Below are 20535 nucleotides of genomic sequence, written 5' to 3'. Positions count from 1 at the left end.
AATTTGTAAGTCGTTTTATTTCAGAGAGTTTAAAAATGTTAGAATATGATATATAGTAAAGGTCTGTTACCATAAAACCCTTACTGGACACAATTTAGCCGTATTTCAAAGGCAGTTGCCATAACCAAAATGAATAGTAAAAGGAATTAATTGTGTGTATTTTTGTTGATGTGAGCAGTTAGTTATGTTAAAGTTGTTGCGCCCACTTATGGTTAATTAAGGAACACACAGCCGTTTGTTTGGATTTGTGCTTTGAGGTGGTAAACAGAGGAAGACTGCTTTACTGCGGTCAAGAGCTAATGTAAGGGACCTATTTTCACACAGACACATCGACACACAGTACGTACACTGTAAACTGAGATAATACGCCACCGACAGAGAGACAGACACATGTACGGTTTTGGTCGGGCAAATTAAGTGGGCTTATTTGATTAACTTTCATTCTTTCCTTTACCATTCTGGCTTCCTCAGCGTAAATGCATCCATTAGCAATCAGTCCTTGTCTCGTTCAGAGGTCTAAAGGCCTATAGATGCGCGCAAGGGTGATGATCGTGATTGCGGCAGAAAGTTTTTCCAAATTAGATAGCATTTCTGAGACGTTTCGCACATGTGGTTCGAGATTGAAAAAGCGTTTTGCTTTAAAGATTTTCTAATTTAGACAAAAAGTGATTGGTTGGCTTACAAGGTAGGCCGGTGTGTGCGTATGCGCAGACTGGTTGGAATGTCGTGTCCGTCTAGGTTTCCTGTCTATGAACGTAATCTGCGGGAAACAGGCAACGTTTCCCAACAGTCTCAGCGTGACGATAAGCTGCTTTTTATCAGGGTTATGAGTCCGCGCTGCAGTTGGCACTGCTTGTGTCACACACACACACACACACACACACACACAGAGCCTCAGGTGGTCGGACATTGAACGGGTTTTATGTAAATGGCCAACGAACGGCGTGAAAAGGAAACGGAAATGTATCTTTAAGCACATCTTTTCCTCTGCGGACATATATATTCTTATATACAAGCGCACACAAGGCTGCTGGAGCTTCTCATTTTTTCCCAAAGGTCTTTGGGACTGTGCCTATATCACCCCAGCAGGAAGTAGGGGGCGGAATGCCATGGCCGGGGCGGAATGTTCCAAAGTGCGGTCGGGAAGTATGAGAGGGGAAAAAGGGAGAACGAGAAGGAGACTAGAATAAGAATGAAAGAGACTCGAAAGTTGTTTATGTCTTAGGTTAAAACGTGTCTTTAGGGTACGGCCACGTCACTTTTTGACAGTCAGGTGGATTCAGAGGCTTAAACGGAGCTGTCAGGCTTTCACTGACTGACACGATGGCCTTGTTTGCTCGATTAATACTCTTTTGTCTGTGCGTGATGAGCTCGGTTGATTCAGTAAACTTGTATCACACTGGCTTACGGTGTGTGTCGTAGCCTGTAGGCACTCCTTACTTATTTGTTAGCTGTCTTGTCAACTGTTTTCTTTGCATTCTTTGCAGGCTATGTATGGACCTCTTTTTAGTGAGGGGATTTTTAGTTCTCTGCTGTTAAAGGGATAGCTCACCCAAAAATGACAATTCTGTCATCATACACTCATGTCGTTCCAAACCTGTTTGACTTTCTCTCTTCTGTTAAACACAAAAGAAGATTATTTAGAACACTATCTGTTTTGTCCGTATAATTGGATCCATTGGGGGATAAATAGTTGCGTTGCGTGAAAGAAATAAAGACGCAAGGGTGACTTTCGACACAAGTGTGTGTGTGTGTACGTGTGCAAAAACACGTATTTGTATAATGTAGGCGTGTATTCGCTGCGGTCTGGCTCATGAAATTCTAAAAGAAATGCTCATTGTGTTGAATACTCTCTTGGGTAATGCTTGCTGTAAAAGTGTGTGCGTTTCTCAAAACCCAAAATAATTCTCCCTCTGTGGTTTCAGGATGGGTCCTACCTGGCTGAGTTTCTGCTGGCTAAAGGTTATAAGGTGGGTAAGCCAATGTTACCCTTAAAAACATGCCACAAACCCGTCAGAAATCATTCCCACGTTGATCTTATGCAAACACGTGGAAGTCATGTTTTCACAAGGTTTAAATTTAAACAGGAATTCTGTAACTACTAGAATGGCCATAGCGGTCATCTACTAAACTGAATTATGTTTACATTCGACGCTTCCTTACGGCTTTGAATGTCTGTTGTCATATTTTATGATGCCATCACTCTAAAAAAAAGATATTTTTGGTAATATATAATTGTGTAAAAGCTAGTCCGCTCCCGAATGTGCATACTTCACTAGCTCTCTCCCGGCAAACAGGAGAGGTTTTCATCTGATTGTGCTTGTATCTGAAAGTCTAAATGCCAACAAAGTCAGGGTATTATAGCTATATTGGTTGTATTTCAATAAAGTTATCCCATGGCAAAATTGAAAAATAGAATAACTGCCTTGGTAGTGTTAAAGGTTAACAGATGAAAAATATTGATGTTCAGAGGTTTGGATAAAATTCTTTTATTTACATTTATTTGATAAAAAAAAATACAGTGCAAACAATGACATTGAAAAATATTACAATTTCAATTAACATTTTAGGTAATTTTGTCGGGATTATTAAATGTATAAATAGTTTAAAAGAACAGCTTTTATTAAAAGTAAAAAGGTTTTTTTTTAACATTATAAATATACTGTCAAGTTTAATCAATTGAATGTATCCTTGTTGAATAAAAGTATTAGTTTCGTAATAAAACCCCCAAACCTTAGAACAGCAGTGTACATAAATTCAGTTTAAAATAACTTTTTTGTTGTTTTGGGCAGGTTCATGGTATCCTCCGCAGGTCCAGCTCTTTCAACACGGGCCGGATTGAGCACCTTTATCACAACCCTCAAACACACACAGAAGGAAGTGAGTTTCACATCCACACACTTGATTGTCATTTATGTTTTATCATGTTTGTATGTGCATTAATATCTTCTAACCTGTGTAAAATATTACTAGGCATTGGATCCGCTGGGTCTTGTAAGTTGTTAATTAAGTATTTTTTATTAGTTCTCTTTTATCGTGGCAATCTGAACATTCCTAAGCAGTATATGGTCTGCAATTATTTCTTTTGGGTGAAGTCTGAGAAAATCAATGGTATGGCTCCTCTGTGATAAAACTCATGCTTCTGGACTGTAGTTAATCACAGGGAAGACAAAAAAGTTTTCTATTTTTATTCATGTATGGAATTACATATACACAATGCAGCTAAATATGGTTGTCACTCTTCTTTTAAGTGCTTAATCCTGTTTTGTACAAACAATAGTCTGCCTATTTATGGGAGTGACAGAATTCACTGCCCAAAATTATGATGTATACAAAAAATGCAATGCATACATACAGCTGAAAGACGCTACAAGTTTCACAGGTTTGTAGGGGGAAATTTAGTTGGTTAGTTTACAGAAACCAAAATATCAAATTTCTAATTGTAAAGGCCTGTTTACACCAAGCACGATAATGATCAAGATAACTATAAATACGATTGAAAAAAATTATGTTAGCAAAACTGATATGGATTATTCTCAGTGCACACACATCTGCTGATTTATATTCTCTAGTTCATGAAAACAAGACTGATTCTGATTGGCTGTCAATGTTTGTATCATTCATAAGCTGGAAAATTTATTCTAACGATATTGTTTCTCTGTGCCTTTATCATTATCGTTGTGGGGACTCAAAAATCAATTTATAGAACTAGGCCTATACCTTTATCGTTATTGTGCTTGGTGTGAATGGGCCTTAAAAGTGTCATTTTGGGCCCAGTTTATCCATATGAACCGACTCATAAAATTTGCATGTTTGATTGAAATTGTAATAAATTTACTTTTTAGTCTCTGAAGAAAACATTTACCACCCAAATAGGTCAGTTTCTGGTTTTGGAAGCTAAATTAAATTAAAGTAAATTCAAAGTTGCTCAAAAACTTAAAAATAGACTCTTGATTATTTCTCTCCAGTTGATCTGGTGATGGGCAGCTTTTTTTCCCCCCCTCTGCGAACAGTTTCATAAACATTTTTGACGTGGATATGACCTCTTTGTTTTGGGTCTGGTTGTTTTTCCTTAATCTTTAGTCGATGTGAAGGAAGCATAAAACATTTAAGGGGAATGATATTAATTCTAATACTCTGTGCCTTATAGATATGAAGTTGCACTACGGAGACTTGACTGACAGTACGTGCTTGGTAAAGATTATAAATGAAGTCAAGCCCACTGAAATATACAACCTCGGAGCACAGAGTCACGTCAAGGTAAAACATTCTCATTTTCCCAACTCTTTTCTCTATATTTCTCAGTCACACAGATGCTCTTTGTCTGTCGACTCTCAAACGCTCCTCCTGGACAGGCAAACTGTTTCATAATGACTTTGGTTTCTTTCTCGGTGTCTGTGAGGTGAACAAATGACCCCATCCAAGTAATACTTTGGAAAGTAAAAAAACCTCTTAACCAAATACAGAAGACTTTCTTTCACTCTCTGTTCCTTTACCCACACCCCTAATGTCTAGTCATCTGGGATGAGGTCAGGGGGATGTTAGTCAGAGAGTTGGCCATCATGGTGTGTGTGAACTTCTGTGTGGGTGCTCCACAGGGTAATTTATGGGAAACAAGCACAAACTGCAGTTAAAAGCGAGGGAGAGGAAGGGAGCGAGGAAGATGACGGAATAAGAAGATCAAAAGCATAATAGGGACAAGATAATTTGGAGGGACATGAATGAGACATTTCTCTTGAAATTGTTTCGTTCAGCTACTCGCAAGTTCAGTCAAAGGAAAAACCCATTAAATCTGTTCGACTGAGTATCAGAGAGAAACAACAGTGTCATGTTTTTGCTGTAGCTTATTATGTTTCAACCGCACAAAGAAAACAACCGAATGCCCCATAAAACAAGTTCTTTGGAATAATCACACTGACCAGGAATTAAAAGATTTATTCATCCAAAACATAAATTCTGTCACCATTTATTCACCATCTTCCGTAAAGTCATGCGGCTTTGGTACAAAATGCGAGTGAGTAAATGATGACTGAAGCTTAATTTTTGGGTGCAATGTTCCAGTTTTTTCAAATTAAAAAAACAGAAGGCGGGATTTGACTGCATTGTAACAAACAGGCAAGCATATTTTTGGTTGATATTATTTTACCCTACTCATATGGCATTTGTTACATAAGAAAAATGAAAGTAATTTTGGAAGCAGTTACTACATCTGAAGAGAGATCATGGAAACCTTTATAGAACAACATGCGCTGATGAATCATCCATAATAAGACCTGAGACATTTTATTAAGAAAGTGAGTAGCTTCAGTTTTGATTTCCTGTTGTCAGTCTCAATCAAAAACATAAGGGGCCATTCACGCAGAATGCATTTTGATGTTGCGTAAAGTATATGACGCTATATGACGCTCTTTTTGTTAAATCTTTAGACAGTTTTTTCTTTGTTGTTTTTGTAAACTCCACCCCTCTCCTTCTCTCATTTTTAAACACAAATAAGCATCTGCTATGAACAGTCCCTCAAGTTATTCTTATACAATTTAATTACCATATGTGTTTAATTAGTGGCTTCTTTTGGACACTGAAGGTACATGTATCAATGTCATTATGTTAATCCAAATAATCCTTTTCAAGTAATACCGCTTTTTTGATCCCATTTTGGTGTTTTGTTTTTGAGCTATATTTCTTTAAAGCAAATGTGACTTGATTTTGTATTTTATGTAACGGCAATACGTTCATACATTTTTAAATATGGCTTAACTGTTCAAATACGTTTTGGAGCCGCTGTTTGTCTAAAATGATTCATGAGCCTCAATGGTCGGTTTGTAAGTCAGTAGGATGGAAAGATCCACACTGCACCTGCGGGCCGAAAACGTACAGTTAAATACAGCAGCTGCCGTAATATGGAACTAAATAATTCAGGTGGAAACTCGCTACGAAACATTGGCCAACAGACAGGCATCCATTATACTGAATGGGAGGTGTTCTGGGTGTCCCATCAGGAGGATCATCTGCTGTGATGACAGAAAACGGCAGGATGTTCACCGTCACAATAGATTTTGTACCGCTGTCTCCTTAACATAAAGAATAAAAAGCACTTAAGCGCAGACATAGGACTAAGGGAGAGCAGTTCATGTTTTAAGATTGCTGTCATACTACGACAGCCGCAATCAGGATTGCTATGTGGAAAAATAAACAAGCTTGATTTAATTGCACCATCAGTTTAGGCTTGTAAGTGTGTGCGTTTGCCTGGAGTGTTCATTAAAGATAGGCGTTTCAATCAGTGCCCGCAGTAATGAAGTGGTAGATCACTGCTACTCTCTGATTGTAGTTTACATTTTTTACTCACCGCACTTTGTTTGGATATGGCAGAAAGAGTGGCAGGGAAAACACATACACACGCATGCTCGGTTTCCAGTTTTTACACACAGGGGTCAGCAAAGTGCTGTTTTGTTTGAGAGTGCCGCTTGGTGGTTTTTGTAGGATATTCGTTTATACTTAAAGGAATGTTTCAGGATGAAAGCGACATGCTTTTTTTTTTTTTTCCCTCCGTGCACATTTGGTTTTTGTCTGTGAGCATTTATAGTCTTGTTTATAGGTTATTCAAATAAATCAGATGGATAAATGGCAGAAGGATGACATGCGTAAAGACTGTAATGAACTGTGATTGAGTCGACAAAGTCATTCAGGTCTAATGTTGCAGAACAACGTTTGAACATTTGATTTTCTTGCAAGATCTCAGTCATCCTCTGTAATTATGGCCAATTAAAATGAGAATGATTGTGCGTGTGTGTGTGTGTGTGTATTTGTTAAGTTAAAGAAAGTATAAATATTATTCTGCATAAATATGATGGATAGTCTGACAGATGAATATAGATACATAGATATTCTGTACATATTTCAGTATTTTTATATAATTACATGTTCGGTAGAGGTATTTTTTAAAGTGTTTTTTAAGTGTATCAAAAGTGATATCAAAGGCATCTATAATGTTACAAAATATACCTTTAATAAATGCTTTCTTTAGGCTTCCTGCTCATTTCATTAATAAAAATAATGTTTCATAAGCAGCAAATGTTGTAATTGTTGCTGAATATTAAGATTTGCCCTCACATTCTGATAGAACACTGTTATAGTTATAATTTACAGTATTACAGTTTTTACTGTATTTTTAATAAAAATAAATTCAGCCTTTTTGCGCCTAAAAGACCTCTGTCAGAAATATTTTAAAAAAAATCTTACCTTTGAACAGTTTATCTTTTTTGTACAAAATTTTGTACTAATGTTTCTGCTTTTATATTTGCCCGAGTAATATCTCTGTACCTAATAATTAATTTAAAATGTACAAATATTAAAATGGAAAACTTAGGGTAACACCTGTTACACATGCAGAACAGCATGAAATAAAAGATAACGACAATAATACGAGTACTGAATTATTCAGGTGGGATATACCAGCTTTAGGAGGTCTGTGTGTGCACACACAATAGAGAGATAAAGGCATCTATTTTCATGTTAATATACACTGTTCAGACTGTCATGTCAGGACCTTGTCTCCCGTGTGTTGTTTGCCGATGACAGGAACAGTAAAAGAAAACCATACTATAAACCATAATGTCAGTTCAATGTCAGCGTGCGATCACGGCTTTACTACAAAAAGAGCACAGTGTACTTTACATGTTGATGTTTGTACAAGTTTTAACCTTGTGGTTATTATCAAATAACCACAAATGGAGCTGCTTTGTGGGATAGCACACTGCAATTAGTCACGTCTGACCACATCAAGCTTAGAATCACATGATAAACTGAGTTGAAGTGCCACTTTTTTAGCCTGAGTCTTAAGAGCCAAGTAACACACTCACGCTCGCTTGCAAAGTGAATTTTTATGCAAAAAAAAAAAAAAAAAAAAGTTTAATTAGAAGTTGATGCTTAATTTAATTTCTTTCCCAATTGAAATTTGACTTTTTTTCTTTAAAGTATTTTTTTTTGGTCTAGTTCTGTTATCTTCAAGCATTTTGTATGTTTCTGTTTGTGAATGCTTTTGTGCTTGCACAGATATCGCTCAGCGTCGGCAGAATCTATTTGCTCATAGTGTTATGTACAGTAGGCTGTGAGAGGCATAGGCTTTGTGTTTGCGTTTGGATTAGTACAGATCTGTAGCTAATATGAAGTTATTGGACTGAAACGTTACGGTGTGTGTTGTGTTTAGTGAACATGTTTGATGTGTACTGCAAGTGCTGTCTTGGCATTGTGTGCGTGTTTGTAGATGGATGCGGCACAGCAAACATGCAAGAGGATGTAGGATTGAGTGACACTGAAAGATAATTTGACATTGGTGAAGTGTAGCACAGAAATTATTTCTGCTAATGGCGACAGAATTGTTTTTTTAATAAGGTCGCGCTTGTAGCGTAGGAGACTTTGTGTAACACTGAGCCTAAGTTTCCTCGTTAGCTAATTAGGTGTCTAGAGGACGCAGGCGCTCTCGTTTTCACACAGATACTTACAGTTAATTGCTTGTGTAAATCATTCCACTCTTGTCACCTGCAAGGACTGACGTCACTGCCGACAAACAGGCCTTTATTCAATGGCGTTACATCATGTTAAAAACATGATTTTGATTTATCTAAATGACAGAGCCTGTGAAGCAAGTGATTAATTATGAGAGATAAAAATCTCTGCGCTGCCATCTCTGTCACTCATTGAAGGGTGGGAATGCAGATGCATTTTAAACATGTTTACTGGTGTGGTAGACGTGTATAACATGTTTGTTCAGACACTGGAAATGGTAGAAAAGTCAAACGACATTTAATTTCTTTTTTTGTTTGCTTTTCAGTAGACTATCATTATAATTATTATTTAAAGTAAAAAAAGTTATTTATATATATATATATATATATATATGTATATATGTATATATATATATATATATATATATATATATATATATATATATATATGTATATATATATGTATATATGTGTATATATGTATATATATATATATGTATATGTATATATGTATATATGTATATATATATATATATATATATATATATATATATATATATATATATATATATATATATATATATATATATATATATATATGTGTATATATATATATATATGTATGTATGTATGTGTGTATGTATGTTATTATAGATTTATATATTATATTATTATAGTAATAATAATTCCTCAATACTAATTCCTTTAATTCCTCAGTACTAACAAGTACACTTCTTTATACAAACACGCACACATATAAATAAACAAATAAATGTGTGTGTGTGTGTATAAATATATTCACTTATAATATTTTTTTTTTCATGACTCCTCTAATTAGTATTTGTATGTGTGTACATTGTGTTGACTAGTTTTTAGCATGCTTTATCTATTGACACAGTTTGTGAAGTCACTCAGCTTTGAAAAGAAATGAACCAACACTGGGAAGTGGCGACATAAAGCACATTAAACAGCCACGGCATTAATTCAGGGATTAAAACAGCATTAAACCTGTCAAAAAAAAAACAAGCAGTTTTAACATCTCTAACCATATGCAAGCTTTAATTGCCCCACATTAGGCAAAGGAACGCAGGACAGACGTGTCCTATGGTACACCTTGCCTTTTTTGGAAATATTCAGTCCTAGAAAATGGGTTAAGATGGCTTGACTTATCAACGTCGAGCTCCTTTAAAATTTTGGAAGGAATGTGACTGACATGGTATGTCTGAATAATATGCCAGTCTTTGTGAATTCGCTAGCACAAGTACTCAACGCTTGATTGAGAGGTGGAAAATAGCCGTTTACAGAATAAAAGCAGGTATTGCAATGAACAATTCGTCCTTTGTGCGGTGTAAACGGACACATTCCTGTCTCATGCCCTGCCCTAAGGGAGTTAACATTAGTCAAGAGAAGCATTTAGTATTTAGCTTTATTAGCTTTTAGTTTTTATTGTTATTTATTATTATCATTATTATTATTATTGCCATTACATCAGGTAATGACCTTGGCAAAGATGTTGAACAGAAGGAATGAAAGAATGAAAATAAAGAATGGTAGTTTGGATCATAGCATTAACAGAGATGCTGGCTCAAGCGACTGGAAGACTAGGATCAGGAAATATTCAGCTGCAGATTAGTATCATAGTGTGTGTGATTCCAAAGTAAACTCTGAAAATGATTAATGATGTTTAAGATTATGATGAATGTAAAGTAGGATGCAAGAGAAGAACGTAAGTTCAAATGCACTCAGTTATCACGTTATACAGAGAAATGTCATTAAGCCTCAAGGTTTGTATTTCCATCTTTTGTTTCGTTCTCAAAAGCGCCATATTTTTGCTTCTTCATTTAAAGCAGAAACCGCTCTCATTCCTTTTTCTTGTTGTAGAAGTTATTGCACTCTCTCTGTAGTCCACGGTGGTGCCACTTGTCTGCATGACCTTTAGATATGTACTCTGTAAGTCTGAGATATACAAATAGGGCCCAACAATAAGTATATTTTTTTCCCCGAGTCAGGCTAGCATGTACAATATGTGCAGCCCTGCCAATATTTTCACAGGCCCCACCACATGATATTGTTATTCATTTTATTTTTAGAAATATGTGTCTGAAATTTTTATTTTATTTTTGTGTGGACAACAGTCAGTTTCTTGAAAAATTAAGAATAAATCGGGCCAATCAGAATCAGGTTTTTTAGAGTGCTATATAAAATATGTATATTTTGCTGTTTCAAGATTGCCACAAGTCATCATCCTCCCCTAAAGCATCTTTAACATCTAGCCAGTTAGATAATATTACATATTTATCAGCAATGTTCAATACTACACAAAAAAACCCATAAAAAGAATTGGCTAAGAAGGGTCGCTGATTGGACAAGTGACAGTCAGTCTGAGGTTGTGAGCTGGATTGATTTGGACAGGTTAGTGGATGGCATAGAATGTCAACACAAACATTTGGCAAGAAGAATATACGGGAATGAATTTGGTCTTCAGAGAGACCTACTAGACACCAGAGTATATAATTACAACTATTTATAGCTTGGAAGCATTCATCATCATCTCCCAAAATAAACAAGCAGGTCAAGCACTAATATTTGATGTTTTTACGTTAATCTGAACCACATTGTGCTCATTGCTTTTAACAAAACTGAGGTGGATGCTCAGCAATGCAGATCTTGGCATATCAGTTTATGCATTGTCAGTGTTTTAACAGTCTGTAGGCTTCTTGACGTACAGATAAGCGCTCACAATAGCTCACATCATTCTTTTGAGCTACTAAATGACAGCACCTGTCAACTGTGATGACACATGTGCTGCGTGTGTCAGAGAGCTGGTTCAGTCAGAGACCACTCACATGTGGTAGTTGTTGGGTGCTGTCAGCACAAGGTTAACTGTCAACTGTCAGGAGCTGAACAGAACCTTGTGTGTGACTGCAAATGAAATAGCATGATGAAAAACGTGTGGCTGGATTATATGGATTGCGCTATACTCTTCCTTTAGAAGTGTTTGCACAAAGCCCAGACCTGAACACCTTGGGGATGAATTTTGAAAGCCTACTGTTAGCCAGACCCAACGTCAGCGTCTGACCTCACTGATTCTCCGGTCTCTCAATGGGTACAAATCCAAATGTTGTGTTCCGAAATCTAATGGAAGACCTTCCTAGAAGAGATTCGAAATTAAATGTTAAACAAGACACAAGCATCGGTGAGGTCAGGCACTGATGACTGGTGATGGGTCTGTCCTGGTCTTTTTTTTTTTATTCATCCCCGGGGTTTTCAAAAGGTTTCAGGTCTAGACTTTGCAGGCTGGTCAAGCACTTACACTTCCACACCAGATGTAATTAAAGAGAGAGAGAGAGAGAGAGAGCACTATCAGACAGAAAAAAACAATAAAGAAAAACAACAGTAAAGTTTTATTTTATAAAGATTTTTAGTTTTCTGTTGTTTTGTTTCTTTTTCAATATTGTTTTTGTTTTGTGTATAGCTGTTGGTCTAGTAAATAAAATAAATATCAAATAATCAGAAATATCAATAATAAAATAAATATTTGAATTTATTGCATTGAATTCTTATTTAATTATTTGCGCATTCAAAATAAAACATTTATGTGTGTGTATACTGTGTATATTTTTATAAACACACACATGCATGTATATATTTTAAAGAATATATTTTCAATACTTTAAATTTATTTAAAAATAAATATTTTATAATATATAAGATTTTATATTGAATATATTTTTACATTTATAATTTTATATTTATATAAATTAAACAATTTAAAGGTTTTTTATTACAAAGTGAAATGAACTAATCTTTAGTTAAATTATTTTTTAATTTATGTGTATTTGTTTTATTTTTTATAATGAAGATTAGTTCAGATTAATAAATAAAATAAATAAAAGATCTCCTAAATTGGAGTCAATAAAGAAGGTTTCTGAGCCCTACTGATGGAGCTGTGGGGCTACATGAGACGAAAAATGTAGAGAAATGTCTTCTGGAAACATAAGATGTGGTAAAAATAGAGCTTTGTTTTTACAAGGATGGAGACAGTTTAAGGACATCTGTAACAGGCTAAATGATTCCCTAATTATTCGCAGTCATGGTTTCTCCCCTCCCTCCACTCTCACACACTCAAGCCTGTATGAGCTCTGCGATTGCTACAGACAACTTGCGCCTGGGGCAACCCCAACCGCAGCCCATAATGATCCAGGCTGTTGCCATGTTTACATGTGTGTTTATGTTTGAGGGAAGGAGTGAATGATGAGGTGAGCGTGTCTGGTTGAGCAGGCAGAAGAGCGAGGGAAGTTGGTGTCATCTCAAGCATAGATTTAATTAGCTGATGAATTCCGATCCTGACGTGCCGATGCCGTGAGGAGTGTAGGAGTAGTATCGACAGAGGAGGCCAACTCTATTAGGTAGAGCTGAAAAAGAGAGGGTGTTCGCTTTTGCACGAGTCGCCCCGGGCCACGGGGACTTTCCCTATGTCAGACATAAATCCTGCCCCCCTGACAGTTCCAAGTTGCTGTGGAAACACGAAGAAATTGCTTTTGCAGCACAATTTTCTACGAGTCTCCCGCTCACTTCGGATAACGTGTAAAATGCGGCCATGCTTGCATAAACAACAAAATCCCTGTAATTTCCACGTCTTTTCTTAGCCTGCGAATGCATAGAGGGAGCAATTTGGAATACGCAGCGCACTTACTTGCATCGACGCAATCGCTGCTGCTACTAGTAACAGCTGGAAAGAGCAAATCACCGTATCGGTGTTCCTCTAATAGCACTATTTTGGCATTTTCGTGACATTTGAAATCCGCGTCCTGGCTGTTTGTGTGGAGAAAACAATGCTCAAGAAATGAAAATTGCTTGCGGCGTGGCAAGATGCCGTGAAAGCTCTCCGCACAATCTGAAGACATAAATCTGCTTGTACCTGACAGAAACATGTCTCTCTTAGTTCGAACTGGTATGATTGAATGTTTTGGCTTACATTTAAGAGCATGTTTGCACAGTCCAAAAAACTTCAAGCTAATTATCCCAGCAACGATAATGATAGCTACTGGACGAGCGCCAAGCAACACGGCTAAAGTCAATCCGTTGCTGCATTATAAGGCTTAGTTTGATTATGTTGTGAAGACACTTAAATATAGTTTCAGTCTCACGATAGTCAGCTGTCAGTCGCTTTTGTTTTCTCTCTGAGGTGTGGTTACAGATGTGCACCAGGGTATTTCGGGACTAATTCAGATCATGCCTGTTGCCGAGGGTTTGTCTCGATGGAAAAAAACGTGTAGGTGCGAGGTTCTGAGAAGCGCATGTCAAATTTGAGGAACAGGTTAGATGAGTTGTCTCTCCCTCTCTTTCTCCAGCTCAGTTCCTGTCTGTCTTTCTGTTTCTTGCTTTCTCTCCCTATCTTTAACATCTCAGTTTCAGTCAGGGATTCCCCGGCTCGCTCGTGTTTGGGAATTGAGTATGTCTGAACTCGTTAAATTAGAGCAGAGACCTTCTCGCTCAAAAACACTGTGCAGTAATTCATTCGCATGATGGAGCACCTCGAGCTATTTGCAGTGTTAAAGGAATGGCTCATTCAAAATCGATCATTTAATTAATCACTTTTATTGTGTATACTGTACCCTTTTTCAGTGTAAATACAATTTATTCAGCATTTTCGAAATGATGCAAAGCACAATAAAAGTGTCATAGAAGTTCATATGAACCTGTGCGCTAAATGAATAAGTCGTAAGAGAACTATTTATCGGGCTGAAAATGTGAAAATGATCTTTCACGAGAAGTTATAACGAGTGATCAAATTGTTCTCCTTAGTGAATCGATTAACAAAATCCTTAACGGTTTAAATTTTATGGTAGTTGGTGTAACAGTTTGAAATACACTGCAAAATCGAGCTAAAGATGTATGCAACATTTTTATATAGTACAGCGTTGTGCTTTTGATGGTTTTCAAATTATATGCACCGAATGCAGTTATCCATATACAACATTTAGATGTTTGACCCAGTTTACATGAGCTAGAAGATAAATCGTTTGATGCTCTGTGTTTTCCAGTAACAGCAGAGCATGCCGTTCTATGCAAACAAAGACACTTGATATCAACCAAAAAAAGAAAGATCCCTTCCCTCAGTTTAGAGCGCTTTGCGCTGAATTTTATTACCAGGCAGTTACTTGTTTTCATATTTCCTTAAATTATGTTTATGTTGGCAACTTCTTGGCTTGTGTTATTGAGTTATGTCATGAGACTGAATTGCATTTAGCCATTTAGTTGTGTACTTTTGCATTTAAATCTTAATCCAAAATGCCTTGTGTTTGTCAGATCTCCTTTGACCTGGCTGAGTACACCGCAGACGTGGATGGGGTGGGGACCCTGCGGCTGCTGGATGCAGTGAAGACCTGTGGTTTAACTGACACCGTCCGTTTCTACCAGGCCTCCACCAGCGAGCTCTACGGGAAAGTACAGGAAATTCCCCAGAAGGAGACCACACCATTTTACCCACGATCTCCTTATGGTCAGCGTGCGCACATCTAAATACATGTTGTGTATTTATATTTTTATCTTGTTATATTAATAATAAATAAATAAATCTACTTTTGCTATATTTGTATGTGTGTGTGTGTGTGTGTATATATATGTATAATTATTTTATTTTTTTAATTTTTTTCCACAGGTGCTGCTAAACTGTATGCATATTGGATTGTGGTAAACTTCCGGGAAGCCTATAACCTCTTTGCTGTGAATGGGATCTTGTTTAATCATGAGAGTCCTAGAAGAGGTCAGATACAAATCACACAGTTTATTTCTGTCTTATTTCTTTTTTTCTTTTTTGGATTGTTTTTTTTCTTCTAGTGCAGAGATACCGAGATTATGCTTGCAGGGCTACTTTCTGGTAAACTTACGCCTTACGTGGTTTCATTTTCGTTTGGTATTGAAAAATGTACAATAAGCAACAGCCACTGCTGTAGACCTCATCATTTCTGCCACCTCATTCATCAAGATGTGCATAAGTTCTGGTTAGGTTTAACTACTCAGCCTTCTTTTTAATTGTCATAACTAAATAAGAGTAATGAATAGTGCGAGTTAAAAATATGAGTCTTTCATACAAATGCGTCTATAATTCTTAAATGCTTTCAGTATGTTACAGGTTTAATCGGCAATCTAATTTCAGACATAATGTTGAATGTTTGAATTAATTTCTTTTTTTAGATTAAGCACAGAGCAACATTTTTTTTAAAATAAGTCTTTCATATCAATCAAAATTTTTATATTACTGTCATTATAAAAGTATCATATTCTTTCAATAACTCAACAAAACCTTACTGACACCAAGCTTTTGAACATAATGCAAAATAAAAAAAGAATGTAGAATGTAACATAGTGCTCGCTCTACATGAAACTATGCATTTTAAGGAAACAAATTTAAACCAAAGGATGCGTAGCAAATTCATCAGACCTTTTTAGGTGTGAAGATTTCATAGTTTGGTCAGATGACAAATATTTGCTACTAGAGAGAACCTCTGCAGTGTGAATATTCCTCAAATAGTCTGTCAGTGCCTTGATGGCAATCTTGGTGCGACAAAACTGTTTACATTGCAAGTGCGTGGCGTGACACAGCAACCAAATCACTCCCATTATAAGTGCTTAAAGTGTAGATATTTTCAGTGATTGTAATGGGAGTGACAGTTTTGTGGTATCACGTGATTAAACAGTTTAATTACATTTCTTATTCAGTCAGAATTTGACTTATCTAGACATCCAGATGGCTCACTAGGTTATGAGACATAGAATAACTCTCCTGCTCTACATGTTACGCTAAAGGAAGTGATGCAAGAGTCCAGGGAGCGTGTTGTATGTGTGGCCGGACCCATTGTGATTGGTTTACGGGGGAGTATTATGACACATTTGGTAAAGGGTGCAGCTATGACATCTTCTCAACAACAAGAGTGTTGTTCTGTGCCCCCACCCACAATCCCAGAGCACAGGAAAAGCGGTGATGTCATTGGTGGCGTGGATTTTTAAGCCGGTGACACAAACATAGCCAACTAGACGTTCTCATCGGGTGTATGAATTGAAGGAAGACGAGGGAAGAAAGGGAGTACAAGGCTGGAGGAGGGTTAGAGATAGCTAGACAGGGAGAGAGATGGATGGGATGGTGTGAAAAAAGCCAACTTCATTTCCTGTCCAATCTCGATGGTAGCCTCCTCTCATTGGGCGGGCCGTCGATGATGAGTTAATCTGGTTTGGAATTCACTTCGGAATTTCAGCCGGTGTCCATTTTCACCAATAAACAAACTCGCTCTGAAAGAGTTTACGAAATATGAGGAGAGAAAAATAATCTGTTACAAATCCGCCGCAGAGACGTCTGGGGTGTGTGCATGCATGTGAAAGCAGTTACACTTTGACACCTATTCGGGTTCGAACAGACGAGAGAAACGGTGGTGCCACTCAATCAGACGACATCTGAGGGCTCCTCCATTACACGCTCATCTCTCGTCTTTTTGTTTGTTCACATTCCCTCTTTCCTGTTGAAAGACGGGCGTTTTAAGAAGTTAAACCTCTCCAGGTGAGAAGGGCTGCACCTGTATGAAGGTGTCGATGGACCTCTCACCTATTGCACACACACACGCAACACTGCTGGATGAGCCGTGAGATGTTTTGCTCTTTCACTCCTCGTCTATCTACTTCACACACCTGTGTTTGTGTTGTCATGTTGTCACGGCAACAAAGAAAGGAAGTGAATGAGATGCTCCTTTAATGTCTCAAATTAAACATCACTCCTCACCTTGTATCTCTCCTGCTTTCTGTTTCTCCCTCTCTGTCTGTCCAACACACTCCCACATGCGCTCCTAAAAGTTGGCATGGTTCGTTATTTGGGGCTTAAAAAATAAGGGTTTTTTGGTTTTGTTTTTTTTTGATTGCCTTGTTCGGGCCAGTATTTTCAGATTTCTATTTCTATCTATCTATCTATGACATTTGTAAATGTTATTGATTTCATATTCAGATATTTAGAAAAATATTTATATTTCATACTTAATCATAATCATTTCTTAATTAATAATAATTTCTACCCCCTGAATATACGTCATAAATGTAGATTTTTCTGTAAAGAATTTTTTTTTTTATAATATCTGGATAATTGGTATTTGTACCACATTTGCATCTGTAAAAAATATATTTTTTTTATACATAGTTATTAGAAGATGCAATATACTTTTATTATTTAGAAAGTGACCAATATTTTATGCGTAGATTGATATCGCCTCTCTAAACTATTTCTCAAGTGCGTTCTCCAGTCACCACTACTGCTATTTGAATATAATCACAACCCCATGGAGACAGAAGCGTTAGTAGTCAGAAGGCAATTTTTCCTCTATATGAATTATATAAACAAAACCAATCTATCTGTACTATTTTGAATTGCGTAGTATCTTTTTTTTAAGCACAGCGTATTGCGTTGAAACGCATTGTGTTTAATAAAAACCAGATTGCACTGCATCGTAACATAGAGCTACATCATATGTATCTTAAGGCATCGGCCTGAATCATGGATATGCATATCTCTAGTACCTATATCACAAACCCGTAAGATGAAGCACTGACCCGGTAGGACAGTTTAGTCAGCTGGTTTAAAAACCATAACTGCCTCCAGGCCAGCGGACCAACCATATTTTTGAGCGCTCTTACTGTTTTTCTGGTTTGACATTCAGGTTTTTGTCATTCATTTAAATGAACGTGGCAATCCAATGGTTGCGTGTACATCTGCATGAACGTGTGTTCAGACATGTGTCAAGAAACAGGAACAGGGCCTTGTACTGACAGTCGTTTTTTTTTTTTCTTTTTCACGTGCTGGAAATATCTGAGTGTCACTGACTGATAGACCAGACATCTTGACTGCACTTTATTTCCACCTGGTTTGGCAAGGCGTCTTTCCATCCATTAGAAATTTCGCAAAAAGTGCATTGACAGCGCCGGGGCACCTTCCGCTGCCAACACGCACACCTGCAGGTCTGCTGCGATGCCGTCCGCATAATCACGGTCTAAACCTGCCCTAAACTGGGTTGTTTTAGACTTGATGAGAGCGAGCTGCGGTCAACTGCCTGCGACTCTGCTCCTCGTCACGGCTTTCCACCGTTTGCTAAGAGACGGCCTAATTACACTCCGACTGGAAACAGGAGCCGGTGTGCGGAAATGGCCTGTCTTGGACTTTTAAACACACTTGCGCACAGACGCATAGCCAGCCCATTATTGTGGACCACGGTTTGGTCAATCGGCTTCGATTTACTTTTTTCCTCTCTTTTTTTCAAACAAGTGAACAGAAATCAGATCCTCTGGTCCCCCCCCTGTGGTTTGTCTGTGACGACGGATTGACCCGGCTGTTTACAGTGTGGTATTTTAAACCGTTCTTCTCGTGCCAAGCTCACGCACCTGGTCGTGAGCTGCGTTTAGTGCGGATTAGAAAGAGCCCTTTGTGATAGCAGCAAGCCTGCGCACGGGGGGCCCATGACGGACATCCTGTAAGTGGAACGAGTCTGTCCACTTATGATTTTTTGGAATTTATTTTATTTTTATTTTTTTTGTGGCCTTTCAGGTTACATTACAGATCAGGAATCAGCCATAAAGATGACCCCCTAGCCTAGGGCCACTGTTTTGGATCTGTGCTAGAGCATCTAACCTTTTTCTTTCTTTTTTTTCAATCATGTACAAGAATTTTTATTCCATGAAAACATAAACATGATTTTCTATGATGAGATTGCGAATTCTGCTTATTAGTAAAAACTAGATGCAAAGATGTTAAGATGTCCTCATCAAAATAAATTTTTATAAAAATATATATATATTTTATGTCCATAAAAAGCACATAAAATGTAAGTAATGTATCTACTTTTAAGAAGTTTTTGGAGTATGTCATTTGGTTGAAATAATGTTACATTGTCATTCAGTGTAACACAATATTTATGTAAAAATTCAAACATGTTTATTCTTGCATATTAACAATTATAAAAGAATAAGGGAGCATATTACACTTTGTTGTGTTTCAAATTAGCAAAAAATTCTTACTGACAAATAGTGGAAAATTTTAAACGTTTAAAATTACTAACCTAAACAACATTTAGGGTGAAAAATAGCTTTTTAGTTTATTTTTATTGTAAATATACCTGAAAAATTTTGTTGCACTGAATTACATTTTGTGTATAAAATGTATATGTCATTTTTGCTCAGAAAAATTGCAGAAAACTGAAAACTTTTTGTATTTATAGCGGAAAGACAGCAACAATTTAAACTTATTGTTTTTCTGCTTTAAGCATTTTTTAAAAATGTTGAACAGTTAATAATACATTTAAAAATGGATGCTTTCATGCATTTGACAGCTCTAACATAACTTAGAATTTTAACAAAGCGATTATTATTTTTTTTTCAATCACTTTAAACTTTCCTTGAGAATTAAACACTTGACATTGGCATCACTCAGGCACCATTGTCTATTGCTTGAATACTTTAAACATTTAAAAAATGAGCATTTATGCATTTGACAAGTGCTTTTATCATAAAAGTATTTTAAAGTATATCAGTTCATGCATTTCCTAGTAAGCGGACCCTGGCAAATGTGTGTTTTGGCCGTGATCTACTGTTTGAGCTACAGGAATGCTTATAAACGTGTTTCAATAATTTTCAAATAAATTTACATTTATACATTTGGCAGGCTCTTTTATTTAAAGTGTTTTATAGACATGTCATCAGTTCATGTATTCTTTGGGAATCTAACCCATGACCATTTGCCGTTTTAGCTATGGGAACTAAACATTAAACCTTACAGCAATTGGATATTTCTGATATATTTACAGTTATAAACATGAAATGATGAATTCGTGGGCGCAGTGCAAGTAGAAATCTAGCTTTACTGGGCAAGCAGAAAAAAGTTTTAAGAAAGGTTTAAGACCGCCCCAAATTTTGTAGTTGACTTTTGTTTTGCAATTATAGGGCATGATCTTCCCGGCATTGCTGATTCTCTCCAGACAGCTTTTATGGCCAAAATCGCACA

At 36.8% G+C, this 20535-nt stretch overlaps 1 protein-coding gene across 2 annotated transcripts in view; it reads left to right on the top strand.

Annotated features, from left to right (window-relative positions):
* The window catches only part of gmds (GDP-mannose 4,6-dehydratase), a 58466-nt gene that overhangs the window by 3618 nt on the left and 34313 nt on the right, over nt 1-20535 (top strand). Inside the window, exons 2-7 of one of the 2 annotated variants that reach the window (XM_043220493.1) lie at nt 1926-1970; nt 2793-2880; nt 2974-2994; nt 4151-4260; nt 14814-15006; nt 15166-15270. In XM_043220493.1, coding sequence (XP_043076428.1) covers nt 1926-1970; nt 2793-2880; nt 2974-2994; nt 4151-4260; nt 14814-15006; nt 15166-15270 — 562 coding nt within the window. The remainder of the gene's footprint in view (nt 1-1925; nt 1971-2792; nt 2881-2973; nt 2995-4150; nt 4261-14813; nt 15007-15165; nt 15271-20535) is intronic. The other variant, XM_043220494.1, reaches the window with a different exon arrangement.

Source organism: Puntigrus tetrazona, chromosome 20, assembly GCF_018831695.1.
Source record: "Puntigrus tetrazona isolate hp1 chromosome 20, ASM1883169v1, whole genome shotgun sequence".
Lineage (NCBI taxonomy): Eukaryota > Metazoa > Chordata > Actinopteri > Cypriniformes > Cyprinidae > Puntigrus > Puntigrus tetrazona.
The sequence above is the reverse complement of the archived record's forward strand: the minus strand, read 5'-3'. Positions and strand labels throughout refer to the sequence as shown.